General features: G+C 40.9%; 1 protein-coding gene across 1 annotated transcript in view; it reads right to left on the bottom strand.

Moving 5' to 3' along the window:
• Positions 1–1,069: 1,069 nt before the first annotated feature.
• SAMD5 (sterile alpha motif domain containing 5) overlaps positions 1,070–20,285 on the bottom strand; it is a 440,768-nt gene continuing 421,552 nt past the window's right edge. The window contains exon 2 of the mRNA XM_024357462.3: positions 1,070–4,725. Within this exon, the coding sequence (XP_024213230.1) occupies positions 4,615–4,725 (111 nt within the window). The 3' untranslated portion in view covers positions 1,070–4,614. The remainder of the gene's footprint in view (positions 4,726–20,285) is intronic.

The raw sequence follows: 20,285 nt of genomic DNA, 5'->3' as shown, positions 1-20,285 counted from the left end.
CAGCGTGCCTTGGACAGAGTAAGCCCTCAATAAAAACTGAAAGAACTTCCTAAAGCCCTACTTTCCTCCTGTTGGTTCTCACCAAAACCAATTTCTAGCTTCATCATTACACTAGCAGCAGTTCTCAAGGGAAAGATTTCTCGATTGTTAATAGGTGTTACATGAATATGGCCCCCCTGCGTTAAATGGTGTTCTATGTATCCCGATGTGGCAGGAATTATCTGAAACATTACTATGCTAATACACATTAAGAGTCTTAAGAGGGGCCATATGGTATGTAGCAATCCCAAATACATTTATTCTGCGTCTGTCAGAACATCTTACAGAATGACTACTTTGCCGAAATCACTTTGGGACTGTGGCTCTATATGACTGAACCCTTTGGCCAATCAATCAAATTCCCCTTAAGTCTAGCCCCAGCCTTTCTCTACGCCCCTGACATAAGCCACCAAATAAAATAAATATCATTTTTATTTTTTTGCTGATCAAACACACAATCCCCTGGAACCCACACCAATCTCCTTGAAGGACACGCAGTGCGGTAGACACATTTTGATGTGCTTCTCTCGTTTGCATTTCTGCGTACTTGAGTTGCTCATTTGTGAGCCCAATGCACTGACCTGTCTGGTATAGAAAGGGCATTAGGGCTGTGATGGTAGAAATGAAAGAAAAGACACTTTGGGAGGCCAAGGCGGGTGGATCACGAGGCCAGGAGATCGAGACCATCCTGGCTAACACGGTAAAACCCAGTCTCTACTAAAAATACAAAAATTAGCCGGGCGTGGTGGTGGGCGCCTGTAGTCCCAGCTACGCGGGAGGCTGAGGCAGGAGAATGGTGTGAACCCGGAAGGCGGAGCTTGCAGTGAGCCGAGATCACGCCACTGCACTCCAGCCTGAGCGACAGAGCGGGACTCCGTCCTAAAAAAAGAAAGAAAGAAAGAAAGAAAGAAAGAAAGAAAGAAAGAAAGAAAGAAAGAAAGAAAGAAAGAAAGAAAGAAACAAAAGAAACAAGAAACAAGGAAAGGTGAAAAGAAAGGGTCAATTTGGTCTTTGATGACCAAATAGAATCCTGGAGTTGGGTTAACAGTCATAAAGGTCGGAATTGAGGGAGAAAAATTTTTTTAAGTCCTATTTGCTCTCACTTAGCACACGGAGAGCCAAGCCTGGCTACTAGATCTTAGAATTTATTACATGCCCTGAGTAGAGAAGTCTAGAATATGAGGTAAAGAAAGCAGAACACCCTTCCAGAACGACGGTGGGAAGAGAAAGATGTGGAGGCGAGGGAAACAGAGAAAGAAAACTTGACCTCCCCTCTATTTCAAAATCCTGGCAGGCAGGATTGTGAAATTTGGCTGAGAGCAATATTGAGGGTGAGGAGGATTTCAGCCTGCTTCCTGTTTGGGTTTTCGGGAACAGACTGTTTCCAAGAGTGCCTGGAAGAACGTGGGAGGTCCAAACGGTTGGATTCAGTGAGGGAACTTAAGGTCCCCAACACCTGAGCTTACCCTGCTGCTTTGGGGAGGTGGCCCAGGTTTCCACTGTGCCCATTAGGAAGGAGGAGAAGGTTGCGCTGGCTGTGAACTTCCCCGCATGAACTGTCCCTGACAGCCTGGGTACAGGGTGAGGGTGGTCATACCAGGTCGGGGCCAAATGTGAGTTAGCTAGACCTCAGGAGGACGTATCAAGCCAGGAGAGGCAAAACCACAGTTCACAGCAGCAGTCTGAATGCCACGCACAAACCTTGATGCAGCTGAGTGGGTCCCAGCTAGTGCACACATGTGAACCAGCCCAATATCAGGAGGCCATGCTGAGGCTGGGGGCTGCAGATAGGCAGAGCAGATACTCTTCAGCCAGAACCTACAGGAAGTTAAGCTTTGCCTACTTTTTCAGGATGACAGAAGATGGTTTAAATGAGAAGAGATTGAGATATATTAAAAAGCAAATCCCAATTTCTCCCATCTGGTATGTTAAGAATGCAAAATGATCATATTAGTCATAGAAAAATAAACTGTGTTTTCTCTGCACGGCTAACTGTGTGAAAATTCCAATGCCTTCCCTTCTCCTAAGATGCTTGTTTTCTATTCCAGGCTTCATATTCCGTCTTGGTTTTCTATCTGTTTTTTGAAGTGCCTGACATGTCTTATACCTTCTGCTCTAACGTTGTATCTTCATGAGGTTCAGGATACATCATATTTCTTATTATCAGCAAAGTACTAACACAAGTCACTAGAGGAAAGAAATTAATTACAATGCATTTCATAATTCAGTCCAATTCTACAATACATTTTATAATACTTGAACTATTTAAGAAATGCAGTATAACAAAATGAACCTAATAGAATTAAAAATTTAATGTTGAGGAAGTATAGTATCTTTTAGTTATCCATATCACATAAGAGTTCTCAAACAATATAGAAATGAGAGTTGTACAATTGTCACTTATATAATCATATAGTTGCTTTTACCCAACAGTGGAAATCCAGTGTGGTCATTGTATGTTACAGATAACTAGACTGACATTTTTTAATAAGAAAAATAACGATATTTTAGATAAGTTTGCTGGCAGAAACACTAGTGCATCTGATTTTAGAGTGGCAGTAAGTAGCATGTAGAAGCATTAGAAGTAGCGTGATAGAAATTAGGAAACCTAAGTTAAAAATAGACTTTATCTCAAATAAAGTGTTTTCAAGTTCTCTTTATAGTGAAAATAAAACTCAGCCCCCTCTCCAGCTTTGACTTTTCTGTGTGGCTTACCTGAATATAGTGAAAAGAATTTAAAAATAACAAAAGATTTCTTACCAAACTGGGGTTACAGATTGGAACCATTTATATTACTGCGGTCTGAGTTAAGGGGATAGAGTTAAATATACTGTATTTGTTCACTCTTGGGTTTTTTTCCCTCATCATAGGAGTGCCATAACTAAGTAGCCCCTGGCCTTTTCAAACCTGCACCACTATATTTCATTTACAGCGTCCAATAAGGTCAAAGGCGAATAATAAAAAACTCTCAGCACGGGCTAACTTTGTCAATTTAAAACGTGGTTCTCCATTCAGCCCGTTGTTAAGCAGGCTGTTCAAATAATGTCTTGGTTCACATGTCTGTGGGTCTCTGATAGGCTTCAAAGTCTGGGGAAAAGCCTATGCAAGTTTGAAATCTAACCTTCTTCACCCCTCCATCTTTCTGTCTCCTGTTTTCTGATCTTTTTAATCCAGAATCTTTAATAGAAAAATTCTATTGCAGGACTGAAAACAGCATGGGGTCAAAATCCCATGTGGGTTATTTAAAGCAATGTCTGCAGTCTTTTGAACGTTTCAAGAGCAATTTAGTTGACCTCTGGGGACTCTTCTTCAAACATGTTCTATTAAACACACATAAACACAAGTAAAACATTTTAAGCTCAGATGATCAAAAGCAAAAATCAAAACAAAACAAAAAACCAAAAAAGAACCTTTCCCCCAAAAGGCAAATAGATCTAATGTATATTTAAAATAAAAACCTCTTTAAGCAACTAACTATATAGATATAGATATAGACATAGATATATCTCAGCTAAATTTATTAATGTAATGGCAAAATTTTGGGGGATGGTGAACGTGAAGGAGAGGACAGCAGAATATAGCTAAACCAAATTCAATGCTTTTAAAAAACAATTACTTCTAACGGAACCAATAATCTGAACCTATAACGTAAGATAACAAAGGTCTATAGATATTACACACAGGGAAATGGAATTTCCTATATTCCTTTCAAAAGACAATGTGGTCTAGCATTTTCTGTGTCAGCTCAAAAAAGTGGGAGAGTCCACTATTATAAGAAACAAAATAAAATCATCAGATGTTGGGTATATTCAACTATGAAATTCACAGATCAAATGATTCGTGTTTTTTTTTTTTTTCTCTCCTTGGAATTCATCTTCATCCTGGATAGCTCCTTGGTCATTCTTTTAAAGGAAAAAATCTTGGTATCAACAACATATCTAGAAAAACAGCAACTCTCAGTCACTAATTTATAGAAGGAATCAGTAAAATAATGTCTGTGCCAGTACAGCTAGAAATTTAGGGACATATTTGTTTCAGTAGCTTAATAAAAATGTTATTGAGAAGTAGGACTTAATCGCCACATTGTGCTGAGTACCAATGGAACATTAATACCGTACAGATGAAACCACCATGACACAGGAGGAGGAGAACAGAAAAGCCAAGGAGGTTCTGGGTAACAATTTAGTCAAAATACTGGAGTAACACAGTATACGTAAGTAGCAAAAACTTCAGCAAAATGCCTCTATCTGGAGTTTTATGGTTTTATCAAAATCTGAATGGAGGGCATTTAAACAATTCCAATAAAGGCAGAAAGAAGTAAAAGAAAGAAAGGAAAGAAGCAAAAGAAAAAAAGACAAGAAAATTCACATAAAAAGAATTTATGGAAGGCAAGTTTTCATCAACACTTAATCAGCCCCTGGGCTCTTTTCCAGACCGAAGAACAAAGTGTGTTGTAACTCCAAAGTAAGCTCTCAGAAAAAAGAAAAAATCTGAACAAGATTTAACACACACCAGCCTTCTCAGTGTAAATCATTTCCAAAGTTCGCTTATGCTTTCTGGTTTGCCTTTTGGTTCTCACAGGCAATTCACATGCATCTTTGAAGTAGTACCTTGTACCACAGCAAAACGAACACTTACCAGACAAATCAACACTCCCTGAAGCAACGAAGATAAAACACCACTTACCTAGGGAAAGAAAAAAGTAATACAGACATTAAGATGCTGTCATTTAAAAGCAATTGCAGCCGTTCTTAGATTATCCTAGCTCCTGTATTGCCAGTATTCTCTCAACGAACAGCATTAACTTTTTAGTAGAAAATCACGTTTTAATTTATTTATGGCCTAAAGGGAGTTTTGTGAGGAGTGAGCAAGTCTTCGACAAGACAGCACCATGTTGTTGCAAAAACTCCTGTGAGCTAATTCCATCCTAAACTACTGTAACATACAACCACAGGCAAGCAAAAGGGGGAAAATGTTAGCAGGAATCTCAAGGGAATAAAAACACACTATTGTTTTTTATTCTATGCAGAGCAAAAGATGGTCAGAGAATCAGGAATGAAGTGATTTGCAAGGAATCGACATCAGGTTTCCAAAGGAAGGATTTGCCCCTTAAATGAGACCTCAACCATCCTCAGTTTGCAAACTTAGATTTGGCCAGGTGGTTTGTGGAATAACATTCAATTTTCTAGAAAGAAGCAATAACAATAGCTTATTGGCCCTCATATCTCAGATAAATAATCATGAAATTAGGTATTTATGATTTCAGGTTAACTGTGATCCAAAATACTCAGAATTGTCAAGTTATTCAAAGTGTTGAATGTTGATAATTGGTATAAACTTTCTAATTTCAGTTGCTAATTAGTTATAAAGTAAAACTTTCTAATTTCAGTTGCTAGTTAGTTATAAAATATAACTGTGGCTCTGTTACCTCAGCTACAGACCATGAAACACAGAAGAAAAAATAGCGCAGAAACTGTGCACTAGAAATTAAATTGTATTTAAAATTCATTGCAGTTACAGTCTCCAGTACATAAATAATTACTTCTAATTGCAGTATTCTTAAATTAAAAATGCAAACTAGTCTGTTCTTTTACTTAAGTCTTGTGAAGATCAAGAAGGAATCCACAAAGATATTATAGAACATGAAACACAGCTGGAAGTGACTAGGAAACAAAATGAGGAAAGGGTTTCCAGGCAAAGTCACCTCTACTGCTCCATGAAAAAGTTCTTAGATGCTCCATTCATTAATTTATTCCAGAGATGTTTATTGAATGCCTACTGTGTATAAAAGATTATCTCAGGCATTGTATGAAAATCAGATACTTACAAAAACAACATTCATGTCCCTAAGTAGCTCACAGTCTAGGAGAAAAAGGATGCCTACCCACACATCAAGATGGTAGAGGGATACAGTGGTCAAAAGAGAGGTACAAATTAAATTGTGCTGACTGGTGTTAGGGTGGCCAGAAAGGATTCATGGAGAAAACTTGGAACATACTCAAGGGTTGGGGGAGAGAAGGATGTGACATATCAGGTTGTATATGATATGAGTATAGGCAAAGTGAGATCTGCCAAATAATCTACACACAGTCCAGTTGGTAGCTAATTTTAATTTAGGAGTCTTTTATAAGAAAGTTGTGGGAAGAAAAGCTGAAAAAGCAGCCTAGGGCCATGGCTTAGTGGTCCTTGAATGCTCGGCTGACCTCTTCCTGTTCTCACCTCCCAGTAATAAGCTGGCCATGAAGAGACCAAAATGCATTTCTTCACATACACAAGCTACAACAACAGCTGTGACCACGTCTTGCTCTCTTTTTTGCATAACCCTAGTGCCTGGCACAAGGTAGGAACTCTAGAAACACAGTCACATTTATATGAGGGGACATGATAGATTGGCACACATTTGCTCGCTTCCTCCAACACAGAGCCAGGAGGAAGGTGGGGCTAACATTCCTGCCACTGTTTACTCTGCCACCATTGTTCAGTCACCACCTCCCTTCACATCCACAACATCCACCTCATATACATCCCTCTCCAATAGCGTCACTTTTATTCATCACCCTCTAGGAAGTTTTTCTACTTCTCTGAAGGATTTTCTACTATATCCCTGACATCACCTCCAATGAATTCACCATCCTTAAGAAATAGTATTTTATTTTCTATTACTTGGCCAAAATTTTAAATGAGCATCTGACATGTATTTATACACGGATAAATAACGTTTGGGGGTTAAAAATCTGAAAATATATTGTTCTGTTCTTCAAGAAATGTACAATTTGGAGGTAAAGCATACACAAATAATAAAATATAAGGCAGCATGTGGTAAAATGATAGTACTGTAGAAATCCCAAAAAGATAGAGGTCAGTTCTGGCTGTGGGTATCTTGAGCAAGGCAGCACTTGGCATGTGTGGAAGATGGATTGGGGTCTGATGGACAGAGCCACGGGGAGAGGAGAGGGGTCACGAGGATGAAATAGTGGGGGGATAAAGGGCAAAGAGGTGGGAAAGTTCAGGGAACATTCTAGAAATGGAGAATAGGCAGGCAGGACTGGAGAGTTGGAGCTGTGAGACATTTGGACAGGAAGAGAGATTGGAACTGAATCTCTAAAGGCTTCCAGTGGACCACTACGGAGTTTAGATGCAGTTGGCAGGCAATGATGGGGACTATATCTCAGTTGTTGACTATGTCTTAGGATGTATAAGACACATGAAGGGAGAAATCTATGTGAAGATGGAGGCAGAGGCTGGAACAATGGATCAACAAACCAAGGAATGCCAAGGCCTGCTGGCTGTCACCAGAAGCCAGGAAGATGCATGAACAGATTCTTCCTCAGAGTGCTCAGAAGGAGTCAACCCTGCTGACACCTTAATCGTGGACTTCCAGCCTGCAGAACTATGAGACAATAAATTTCTGTTATTGAAGAAATTTCGACAACAGTTGGTGGTACTTTGTTAGAGCAGCCCTAGGAAATGAATAGAGATTTGTGGACAGGAAAGAAGGAGTTATCTCTAAGAATCTTTGCTAGGATAGTCAATAGTTTTTCAGGATGGGAATTTGTATTCATTTGGGCCCTCTGAGAATCAGATGCTAATATGGTTTGGCTGTGTCCCCACCTAAATCTCATCTTGAATTCCCATGTGTTAGGGGAGGAAACCGGTGGGAGGTAATTGAATCATGGGGGTGGGTCTTTCCCATGCTGTTCTCATGATAGTGAATAACTGTCATGAGATCTGATGGTATTAAAACAGGAGTTTCCCTGCACAAGCTCTCTTTCTTTGCCTGCTGCCATCCGTGTAAGAGGTGACTTGCTCCTCCTTTCCTTCGCCATGATTGTGAGGCCTCCTCGGCCATGTGGGAGGCCATTAAACCTCTTTCTTTTGCAAATTGCCCAGTCTCAGGTATGTATCAGCAGCATGAAAAAGGACTAATACAGATGCTAAGAGAGGATTAAACATGCAAGGGTTTTCTTAGGGGAGGAGATGTATGTGTGTGAATGGGTATAGTAAGGAAGCTGAGAGAGACAGAGTGAGAGAGGGGGAGGGAAAATTGGATGGAAGCTGCCTCAATCACAGTCTATGGAAGATCTGGCAAAGCCACTGGGGAGTCCTTTACCTTCTCCAGAAGTAGCTTCCTTGGTATCCCCATGTGGATCTGGGGTTGGGTGATGATCCCAAAGGGCAGCCCTGGTGCCCTTGGTCCATCAGGAGTCAGCACATTCTCACAGCCTCCCAGCAATCAGAGAGCCAGGAAAAGGGGCCAGGAGAATAATGTGCACTGAGATGAGTTCAGTTTTTACACATGCAGAATTTTAGGCACCAGCTGTAGATTCAGGGGACTGGAAAGGAGGTTTGGTTGGGGTGCAGGTGAGAGGGCAGGAGTGAGATTTCTGAGTCCTCTGAAAAAAGGCTGTAGTCCCAGGAGGCTGGTTGACATTATGAAGGATAAGAATATAGCAGAGAACAGGAGAGATCCTTATGAATATGATACATTTGAGGAGAGGAGTTAGGGAAGGAGCAGAAGGAGGATCCCAAACTATTGAAGTTTGCAGAGGTGAGTGAGAGAGGCAGGGGACCAGCCAGGTGGGGCTGCAGCTTTCTGGGAGCCTAGGGAGGAGGTTCGCTAGGAGGAGGAGGAGGAGCCCTCAGAATGAAATATGCAGAGCAAATGAGGAGGAGGAGGATGGAAGGATGCCGTGGGTTTTGGGGATTGGGGGACTTTCAAGAGGCAGATTGGGGTGGGAGTCTGGTTTCATGGGAGAAGAAATGAGTTGTGCAAGGTCGAAGCTTAGAGCAGCAAATGCAGACACTGTATTTTCTATTTTCCTTGTAATGAGCAGGAAAGATACAGTAGTTGAGGGGGAAAAAAACAACCAACTTTCCAAGGAACAACATTTGGCATTCAAAGATGACATCTAAAAACACAGATAAAATGATGTTCGTGCACATACAATATTTCTTATCTCCTGATCTGTCTATAAAACATGGGTATCTGTTCTGGGATTCATACTCTCAGGCAAGACGAAGCAATAGAATGGGCCAGGAGTGGTGGCTCACGCCTGTAATCCCAGCACTTTGGGAGGCCGAGGCGGGTGAATCACCTGAGGTCAGGAGTTCAAGACCAGCCTGGCCAATATAGTGAAACTCCATCTCTACTAAAAATAAAATAAAAAAAAATTAGCCAGGCATGGTGGCGTGCACCTGTAATCCCAGCTACTTGGGAGCCTGAGGCAGGAGAATCACTTGTGGCAGCGGCAGTGAGCCAAGATTGTGCCACTGCACTCAAGCCTGGGCGACAGAGCAAAACTCCATCTCAGAAAAAAAAAAAAAAAAAAAAAAAAAGAAGCATTGGGAACAATATAAGCATTACATACATTTTTCCAGTTGTGCTATTCCCAGTATTTAGATTGTAATCAGAAAGAAAAATTATTCACCATCTCTTCATTCTTCTGTCTAATTGGGGATTCTCTTGGCAAGCCCCTTAGGGGTCTACAGCTGGAGCTGCAGCTTTTCCACAGGAGCCTCTTAGCCAAGGATGAACAGATCAGTATCTGCATATTGTAGGAGACACTGGGCTTCCACAGCCACCACTCTGACCTCTTCAGTAGTTCACAGCTTGAAGGGCTTCCCCACACTCACAATGCCCTTCTATTCTTTGCTGATTGTGAAAAGGTTACTGAGAAGTTAAGCAAAGCATTTAGACACACAGATGTTCTAATGTCTAAAGTTCAAGTCGAATAGGACATTTGATCACATCTTACTTATATTTGCTTTTATTTTGCATCTTTTCAGGGAGTCCAATTGTTAGAGCTAAACTGAGACCCAGGAAATGCTAATTCTCCCCAAATCTGAAAGCTTGGGAGTGCCAGATCTGGAGGTGATTTCTTTCTGGTTCTCATTTCTGTGCCCTTCCCACTGCACTGCCTCAAATGGAATTCAATACCATCTATTAGTAAATGTGCCCATTTAAAAAGCTTCACACAGCCAGGCGCAGTGGCTCACGCCTGTAATCCCAGCACTTTGGGAGGCCGAGGCAGGTGGATCATGAGGTCAGGAGTTTCAGACCAGCCCTGACCAACATGGTGAAACCCTGTCTCTACTAAAAATACAAAAATTAGCCAGGCGTGGTGGCAGGCGCCTGTAATCCCAGCTATTCAGGAGGCTGAGGCAGGAGAATCACTTGAATCAGGGAAGCAGAGGTTGCAGTGAGCCGAGATTGCACCACTGCACTCCAACCTGGGTGACAGAGCAAGACTCCATCTCAAACAAAACAAAACAAAACAAACAAACAAAAAAACCAACTTCACACACACACACACAATTTTAGTTTGAAATATTCTAAATTAACTTCCAAAGTACTATGATTTTGTCACTATATTTTAGAAAAAAATGTGTATTTTGTTTATGTAGGTTTCTGTTTTAAAATACCATTCTCATTGAGTTGCTCTGTAATACAAAGCAATATATCTGAAGAACAACTGCTGAAAGGATCAAACCTCACACACAGGTTGTTTTGATACTGTTATGTTGTGGTATTCACATTTTTTGTTTATAAATATTAATTTTGCATGAAGTAAACAGATATGGTACCCCTAAAAAAATATTCTATTTCAGTGTGAGTTATTACAGTGCTTTGGCTATAAACTGAAATGTAAGCAGATGAAAGCCTCCATGATGTGAAACCACTCTTTACTGTTACAAATGCAGGAATTCCAGTTTGGAATTCCAGTGCCAGGGAGGGTTCCAGCTTCATACAGCCAAGCCCTCCAGAGGGGCAATCTGCCAAAGCCCCTTTAACCACATGCCTGTAGGAATTTGTGCACTTAATTAAATGCACATACCAAGTAGGTAATCAGCAGAGTCACTGTTTATTCACACACATGGCCCTGAATCAGCAGATGGCATGCATTAGAGACCTACACTCCCTGATGGCATGCTGCATCATAGAGAACACACTAAACACAGGTAGGTATTGCCTCTAATATTGTGTATTGAAAATAAACAACACAGATACAGTATAAAGAGGAGGATAATCCTATACATACTAGTAACTTGGAGAAAAAAGTCTTTAAGATGTTTCAATCAGTAAACATTCAAGAAAGATGTTAGAGTAGTTGACTGAGCATCTGTTTTCAGGAACCCTGAAAACATGTTATGGCATAATTGAATTAACCATACATCTTTTTTTTTTGGAGATGGAGTCTCACTCTGTTGCACAGGCTAAAGTGCAATGGTGCAATCTCGGCTCACTGCAATCTCTGCCTCCGGAGTTCAAGTGATTCTCCTGCCTCAGCCTCCCAAGTAGCTGGGACTACAGGCATGCACCATCATGCCCGGCTAATTTTTTTATTTTTAGTAGAGATGGGGTTTCACCATATTGGCCAGGCTGGTCTTAACTCCTGACCTCAAGTGATCCACCTGCCTTGGCCTCCCAAAGTACTGGGATTCCAGGTGTGAGCCACTGTGCCTGGCCTGCCAGACACTTTTGAATCATAATTTGCCTTTGACCACAAGATGATGCAGCAGATACAGTTTTTGTGGTAAAGCAGAATACATGATACTTGCTGACACTGCAGAAATATTTCCTAGTAGACTTTTCAGGTCATAAAATTTGCCCAAGACTAAAGTTCCTTCATGGTAGAATAGTGGATTGTGCCAGAAAAGCTGCAATGCAGCCCACCTTTTCATTCACAAGTGGACTAAGTAAAAGCATACAGCAGGGCGCTGTGATGAACACGTTTTAAGGTGGCTTCAACTCCTGGTGCTCATGCCCCGTGTGTGTGATTTGCTTCTAACTAGTAGAATATGGAAAAGGTGATTCCACCCCCTCAACTACATTATGTTATATAAAATCCCATCCTGCTGGCTCTGTCTCTCTTTCCCTCTCAGCTGTTGGCTTTGAAGAAGCAAGCTGCCATAATTCCTACTGTTGCAAAAAAAAAAAAAAAAAAAAAGAATTCTGCCAGTGACCTGGGAGAGTCATCTCTTGACACTGATATTCTCCTCCCACAAACATATATGCTGCTCCTAGCTATACACTTTACCCACAGAAAATCTTTTGTAGCTCCCAAAGTGGGTCATACTATCTAACCTCTGGGCTTTGCAGGTGCTGTTCCCTTTGCCTAAGACACCTGCTGGCTGATTTCTATTCTCCTTTAGAATACAGCTCCGATAGTACTTCGCTAGGAAATCCTTCCATGTTCTAAGACTGAGCTAGTTCCCTCCCAGGTGATCCCATAACATCATATTCTTACCCCTATAGGAATATGTCTTGGTCCAGATACTTTTGGTAATAATAGAACTTCATTTTAAACAAGGCAAGGCTAAAAAATTTTAAAAAAAATGCTGGGGTATCTCAAATAACCTGAGGCAAAGTTGAACAACTGTGCCTCTGGAAAGGTGGGAACCACTTTGTTGTCTGGGAAGCCATTGGAAAATGGAACTACCGATTGCTTGGTCTCTTTCTCTTCCTGTGTTGAGTCCTGAAGTCTCTTGCTACTATTTCTCCTCTACATCTCTTACCTGTCTTCTCTCTCTGAAGGTCAGATTGCACTGTTAGGCATCTCCATGGCAGGTGTGATAAATACATATTTTCTCTTTGTCCCTAGGTTTCTGGCATACAGCTTCCTAATGCCTTGGAATTTCTTGGGTGATAGGAATATCTTTTGTTTTAAAGACGCAACTCTTGGTTGGTCCCTAGATAAAGTGAGGATGGGTGCTGGCTGCCAGAAAGACCAAGGCATGATTACAGGGTTGGAAGTTTTACCCAACCTTCCCTTCCACACCCACCCTCAACCTCCAGGGAGGGGAGGGGGCTAGAGACTGAGTCACCAGTGGCCAATGATTTAATCAATCATTCCTACATAACAAAACCTCCACAAAACCCCTCAACAATGGGGTTCAGAGACCTTCAGGGCCAGTGAACACATGGAGGTGATGGGTAGGGGCTCAGAGAGCCCAGGGAAGCTTCTTGACCTTTGCCACATGCCCTGGGCATCTCTTCCAATTGGCTGCTTCTGGGTTGTATCCTTTATGATAAACTGGTAATGGTAAGTAAAGTGTCTACCTGAGATCTGTGAGTGATTCTAGCAAGTCATCAAAACTTAGGAGGGGGTTGTGGGAACCCCAGACTTTGCAACCAAGTCAGAGAGTGTGGGTGCCCTAGTTACTTGATCCTAGTGACTGGCATCCACAGTGAGGGCAGTCTTGTGGAACTGAGCCCTTAACTTGTGGGGTTCATGTGAGAACTGAATTATAAGACAACCAGTAGGAGTCCAGATAGTTGGAGAATTGGTTGGTGTGAAGAAAAAACCCATGCATTTGGTATCCAAAGTGCTGAGAGTAAAAACAGTACATACCAAGTCAACCACTCCTCCTCCACTGGCCCCATCTGCTATTCACCCAGTTCAAGCAACCCACTCTGATACGCTAGCACTTTATTTCTCAACCCTAATCCTAAAAGAAAGAGATTCTGACTCACCAGTTGGAATACAGTGCCATCCTTGAAATAATCACTACAGCTTGGAAACATAGTCCTATATTTTAACATGGCTGTCAAGGCCTTCCCCTGTGGGTAGTGGGCTGTTCTCAGCCCAGGGAATGAGGATGGGTGCTGGCTGCCAGAAAGACCAGAGTGTCAGCTTATCACATCACATGGCAATTGTCTGCTTATTAGTCCATCTCTCCTACTAGTCTATAAACTCCATGAGTGTAGAGTTTGTACCATAATTTCCATTGAGCATCCCTTGTCTGATAGATTAGTAGCACAAAAGAGGTACTCACTAAATATCAGTTGAATAAATGAGGAGTATTATCTTTTTCCTTTGATTAATACACTTTTAGTACTGTTGTCAGTAATGAGAGTTCTTTGATCTTTTAATGAAAGTATTAAACAAAAAAATGTTTCCCTCCATTGTCATCAAAACAGCTGGCTAGGGAACTGAGAAACTGAAGCTCTGCTTAGCATAGATTAGTGATGAATATAACTGACTCACTTCTCCCCATTACATACTCTCTGATACAGATTAATCTCCTACTTTAAGCCAGTATCTCCTAGAAGTTGAACACAAGGCATAGGTTCATTGAAGACTCAATCACCTCTTGAATTACAAAGAAGTTTTACTTCATTGGAAGCTCTACTATTATTCGTAAATGACTCAACTTAATCAACCACGAATTTTCTCACTGAAAAATTCCCAATTGTTAAAGTGTCTTAAAGAGCTTGAAGTACCAGACCCTAGAAAAGCTGTGTATGTTTGTGTGTATATATATATATATATGTGTGTATATATATATATATATGTGTGTGTGTGATTTTTAAATCTTGATTTTTAAGGCAAGCACCTGAGATAAGTCTTAGGCAATTTGAACTTAAAAAAAAGATATGTGACATTATCAAATTTTCTTAAATCTATGGTGTGAATTAAAATTCTTATATACATATCTGATACTCACAGTCTTGCACTGAGGATAGTTTTAACCCTCTGGTTATTAAGAATTTCCCTTGATACTTTCCCAGGGGAAATTCCAAAGGCCATGTTGTCTGTAGTTTGAACCATTCCCCTGAAACATAATTCTTTTTCCTAGCGAGTCCTGCCTCATTATTGCAAAACAGAGATCAACAACCCCTGCTCCCAAGTCTAAGGAAATAACATCTCTGTAAACCTTTTCCTGACAGATGAAGCTGGACTGCTAGGTCATCCTCAGCCTAGGAGGATTCTAAAGAGAGTCCCTATCTAAGTTGGTGACTTACTGGTCAACCAACTCCAATAAGCCTAGTCTAGGAAACCTGCAGAAAGCCCTACTTTAAGGAATGGTTAGGCTTGTGCTGTTACAGATGACATAAGCATGCCTTGCTAGAGGATCCAAATTTCCTTAGCTCTGGATGATTCCTGGACTATATCTCTTAGTCAACAAGAACAAGATTCCTCTTCTGGAATTTGGCCAATTAAATTTCAAAACAAAAAGAACCTAGAGGCTTTTTAAAGGCTTTAAATATTATAGCCTTCAGTAACTCTTGACTATCCTTTGTCTGATAGGGTAAATGGCAGAGACAAAGGTGGGTTGGTGGTATTATCTCGGTTGTTGAGGATTAACTGTTGATTCCCAGGATTATATGACTAGTATTTCTATCTTCCAGGCATTATTCAGGTCCGTGGCAAGCAGGATCCAATTTTTGTTGATACCATGTATCTTTCTTCCTGCCCTCATCCTCCCCTCAACACACACACTCACATTTACACAGTCCCTATTCATGCCCATGTCATCTGCTCTGAAGACCTGAATACCAAGATTGATGACGTGTCACATAAAGGTACTTTCCTAAGGCCCCAGGAATGTATTTTCCTCAATGAAAAATTTCCTGCAAACTTCTTTTGGCATGAAAGCTGGCAATGCTAGATGGAAGATGAAGGGATAAATTGGAGGACAATGAATTGCCTTTCTACCCTGGAGGCCATTGGCATTTTCTTCTCTTTGCTTGTGATTCTGTTAGAAAATCATCTTATTCTTTTAATTTTAACCTTATGATGGTTGACGTAGTTTGGATATTTGTCCCCAACCAAATCTCATGTTGAATTGAAATCCCCAGTATTGGAGGTGGGATCTGGTGGGAGGCGATTGGATCATGGGGGTGAATTTCTCATGACTGGTTTAGCACTATCCCCTTGGTGCTGTCCTCATGATAGTGAGTTTTCATAAGATCTGGTCATTTAAAAGTGTGTGATCCCTCCCCCTCCCCCACCACTGCCCCTCGCCACTCCTGCTCTCACTATGTGATGTGCCTGCTCCCCCTTCACCTTCTGCCATGATTGTAAGCTTCCTGAGGCCTCCCCAGAAGCAGATGCTAGTGCTATGCTTCCTGTACAACCTGCAGAACCACCACGAGCCAATTAAACTCCTTTTCTTATAAATTACCCAGTCGCAGGTATTTATTTATGGCAATGCAAGAATGGCCTATTAATACAAGGGTAATAGTCAGACCAGGGAGATTAACAGGCTGAGAAGAGTACAACATCCTAAGGGCCTTTGAAATGCTGCCTAGCATAGCTCTAGGAAAGTTTTCTCTTCTCCATCTGTATCGAGAAACTACTGGTGACTGTGACTTTACTCTCTCTTGAACTCTCTCAGCATCAGTAGGGCTGACTCTCCTGGTGCCTGGTTTTACAAGGACTGCTGGTTAGCAAGTTTGTGCAGCAATACAGGAAAGAAAGCTGGCTAAGGCTACCAAGGGATTTCTAAATTTAAACCTTATAAACTTATTGGCTCTCTCTCTCCACTCCCTCTAAATTCTTCAACTTTGTGGGAAAACTTGAGTTTAGCCCCAGAATTACTAATGTGGTCAACTGTGAGACATAATTGCACAGGGTGTGACTCTGGCATAGAACCTGGTAGATAACTTAGCAGTTTGCTTTTCCCTGGCTTATAAAGGATAGTAAGTTCCACAGATCTAGGGAGACCTTGTCAAGCTCATGCAGTTGACATCACAGTTCATTCTAGAACCATATCTTTTTGGTTTCTCCCTTTTAAAATACAGTTTCATAAAAGGAGAATGGTTTTACATGCATTCCTTTTTTCTTAAAAAAACTTATTCATGACATTGAAATACTTAAAAATTCTGCTTTAATAGACATAGTACCAAGAGGCCAATTCGTATGATGTTAAGTGTGAATTATATTCTGTAGGACATCACCTTAACTATGAAATATGTTGGCTTATGTTATTCCTTCTCTACTTTTGCTTCACATTACTAGTAATAGCTACAGTGTCAGAGGTAAAGTTGCCCGTTAGTCATCTTTAAAACAGTAATCCATGAGGACTGGCCCATAATTTGGGTAGTGATATAGCATTGCATCTATTAACCCCTTTAAGCTTCATCTTCCTTCAAGGCCATATGATATCACTATGAAGATGTGCCCACTAGTCCTGCAGTTTGAGTGATCTTGAGAGGCAGGCAGAAGACATACATACCTAGGATGTAGTAGCATTGAGTCAAGCTCAACTGCCAATACCTGGATGACAACACAAACCTACACAGAGTTTGAGTCTATCTATTCCAACCTTTGCACAGGCCAGTCACACTGGAGACACTTGCTGTACGTTTGCTAAATCACATTGCACATTACGAACCTGAATCAGTAAGGAGCAATGTCATAAATTTGTTTAATGTAGCTGCTGCCTTGGCATCCATGTTTAGTCCTGACACAAGTTGTCTGAAACCTGAATGAGCTCTATGACCTTTGGCTCACAAGGAGGGAAGTTCAAACTTCCCCCCTTGTATGGTTGTTTGCAATTTGGCCCACTTGTTCCTTATCTCACTGACTCAAAAGCTGACATATCCCACAGCTACTGACCACAATAAAACCTAATGGTCAACAGCAGAATCATGTAAATATGTTTTCCCCTTCATGCACGTTTTCTTTAAACTAGCTAATCCACAATCCCCATGAGAGCCTGAGGGATAATGCCCATGGACCTTAGTATAGGCAGAATCTCACAGGTCCATAGGTTCTGTTTTGCTCCCTCTCTCTCTCGATCCTCTCTCACTTTCCCATCCACTGGTTATGCTCCCTGCTGCCTCTGGACTTCCCATCAGTCCTCCCCTGCACTCCCCACCACGTCACCCACCTGTCATTATCCCTTACCTATCTGGGACTTGTGAGTAACAAATTTCTTCCATTTCATGCATTTTCGTTTCACCTTCTCATTGTGTCTCACCTGACACACACACACCTGACCCAGTCAGGGGTATCCTACAGAATGGTGATTTTTTGCTTATGGCCACTCTCAAGAGAGACCTTGGAACCAAGTAAAATAAATGAAAGTGACAACATGCAGTCAAATGTTGCTGAGTGTTTTCTGTTGCCAGAAGCATACAGTTATACCACATTTGGTACTTTACATAAAGATTCTAATTGTTTTCAAAGTTGTAATATAAACAGTTAAACACTTCTAGCTATGTGGGAAAATTCTCCTATTATGGAATGACTTCTTTCCTAATCAGTGAAGGCAACAAAGGTTTTCAATGAAGTGTATTACCTTTCCTCCTCCCCCATCAATATCTTTAAATGTAAAATGCTTATAATACAAGGATAAATATGTTTCCCACCAGACTCGGAGTGGGTGGGGGAATTATGCCTCATTATAGGATATATTTTATGGGGGGAAAGTAAATTAGAGGCTTATATTAGGATGTGCCCAGGGGCACACCCATGGCAATGACCTTTAAAGGGCAGTATTAAGTTACGTGACAGCATAACCAGCAAGTGAATGATCTCACTATGAAAGGTCACCTGCAACTTGAACAATATTTCCTATTTTGGCACATAATCTGGTACCTTTTGACACATTTCTCTTCCTCAGGATATGATTTTTGTGAAATAGACCCAATGCATTTTCTCTGCATTGTAATGAATGTGTCCAATTTGTGCTCATGGTAGTACAGATGCCTGTAAGCAGCCCTTGCTATTTTTGTTGTTTTTAATGCTAGATATTAAAAAGTGGCATTTGCATTACTCTAGGTTATTTTGAGATGTCACAGAATTTTAGATTGTTTGGAATCGAAAGGGACCTCTAAAACAACACCTCAGTCTAATTCAATCCTTTTACAAATGAAGACACAAAGCTGGATAGGAATGAAGATACTTTGCCTGAGGTTATACAGCAAAGAAAGAGTAGAATTCCACCTCCCTATTCCCTAGCCTGCTCCAGTTTCCACCCTAATACAAGCTCTACACATTTGTCAGCAAACATTTAGAAGAGGGGATTAGCAGTACCCTATGTTGAAATTCCTGTGAAATTCCTTAATTGGGTGTCTCTCTTCAATAGTCCCACTGTCTCATATCTTCTTTCTACATTGTCACTTTCTCAGTGGATTCCCAAGAACCTAACTTTGTTCCCCATGCAGATGCCATGAGGCATGTCTGGCAGGTCACCGCTTTTGTGTCTAATCTGATTGCATGACTTTTTGCTCAGAGTCTTTACTCATTGTTCTAATGTGTTGCACCACGAGCATAGCTTATCAAATCTCCTATCTCTGATGATCATTGATGCTTCTCAATCTTCTGTTTTGTGATGGAATTTTATCCATACTATTGGAAAGGAGGAAGAAAATGTGCAAGCTGTCAAGTGGCTCTGCTCTTGGTCAAAGATCTTAAGTTAAACAGAAAGGCTATTATTAAGCTGGTTTAGGTCTTGCTTGCCATTTTCCTCATCGGAGATGAAAAAATTGATGAATCTTATGCCTCCTTTAATGTGTAGTTTAAAATACTGTTTTTGCATAATCATCATGATTTTCCTACAGAAATCAATTTACCGAAGTTCAAGAAAAGCACATCAGTCACCGAATGGCTATTCAGATAATGTTCAATAGGCAAACCCATTCCCTTTCCATCAGTCAGCAGACTCTGCCTGAGTGTTTACCACGAACACCAAAGTGAAGGGAAAATACTTTCTGTGGCTACCCAGCCATTTGTAAGTTCAGCTGGTGCAGGTGTGGTGTGCCTCATTTCCTCTAAGATTGAGCAACACCTTATTTTCATTCCCCTCCCCCAACACACACACACACACACACACACACACACAATTCTGTAAGACCTGACACAGCTCTATTTTCAGTTCAAGGAGAGAGGGTAAGAGTTGGGAAGACAATAATTTTAGTATTTAGTATTTGCTTGAGTTAAAGTATTACCATTCACAGTGTTTGCTAGGAAAAGTAGAATACCCTTTGATGACTGCTGATGACGTAACTGCACACCACTTTGTGGGGTATCTGAGTACATTAAGTCAGCTGACACTCCTGGGTCCTCCAAGCCATGGTTGAGCCTACTAGTTTGTGAGTCAGGTTCAAGATGATCAGCTGGAACCCCCTGGCTTTCCCTCTTAGGATACCCTAGGACTCAGCTCTCTGAAAAGTCCCCTCTACCCTGACGTATTTTGTTGCAGGTCTTTGCTCTTGTCTATTTAATGCCTTTGTACTTCAGTTTGTTTACTTACAAAATAGGAATAATGCTTGTCTTATCTGGTTCCACAAATATGCTATATATAATGATAAAACAAGGAAACAGAAAAGTGCTTTTAGCATTCCAGAAGAAAGGGACTAATTTGATGCTATTGTACAAGAAAATATTACATCACGACATTTCTCTACCTCTTTATATAAAATAGAAATGAAAGATAGAAGTGGAAGATTTCTGTGAAAAACATTTAGAACTCAGGCAAAGTACTGCTTTAAGTATTTCATTCAAAAGTGCCAA

Source organism: Pan troglodytes, chromosome 5 (assembly GCF_028858775.2).
Source record: "Pan troglodytes isolate AG18354 chromosome 5, NHGRI_mPanTro3-v2.0_pri, whole genome shotgun sequence".
NCBI classification, from domain to species: domain Eukaryota; kingdom Metazoa; phylum Chordata; class Mammalia; order Primates; family Hominidae; genus Pan; species Pan troglodytes.
The sequence above is the reverse complement of the archived record's forward strand: the minus strand, read 5'-3'. Positions and strand labels throughout refer to the sequence as shown.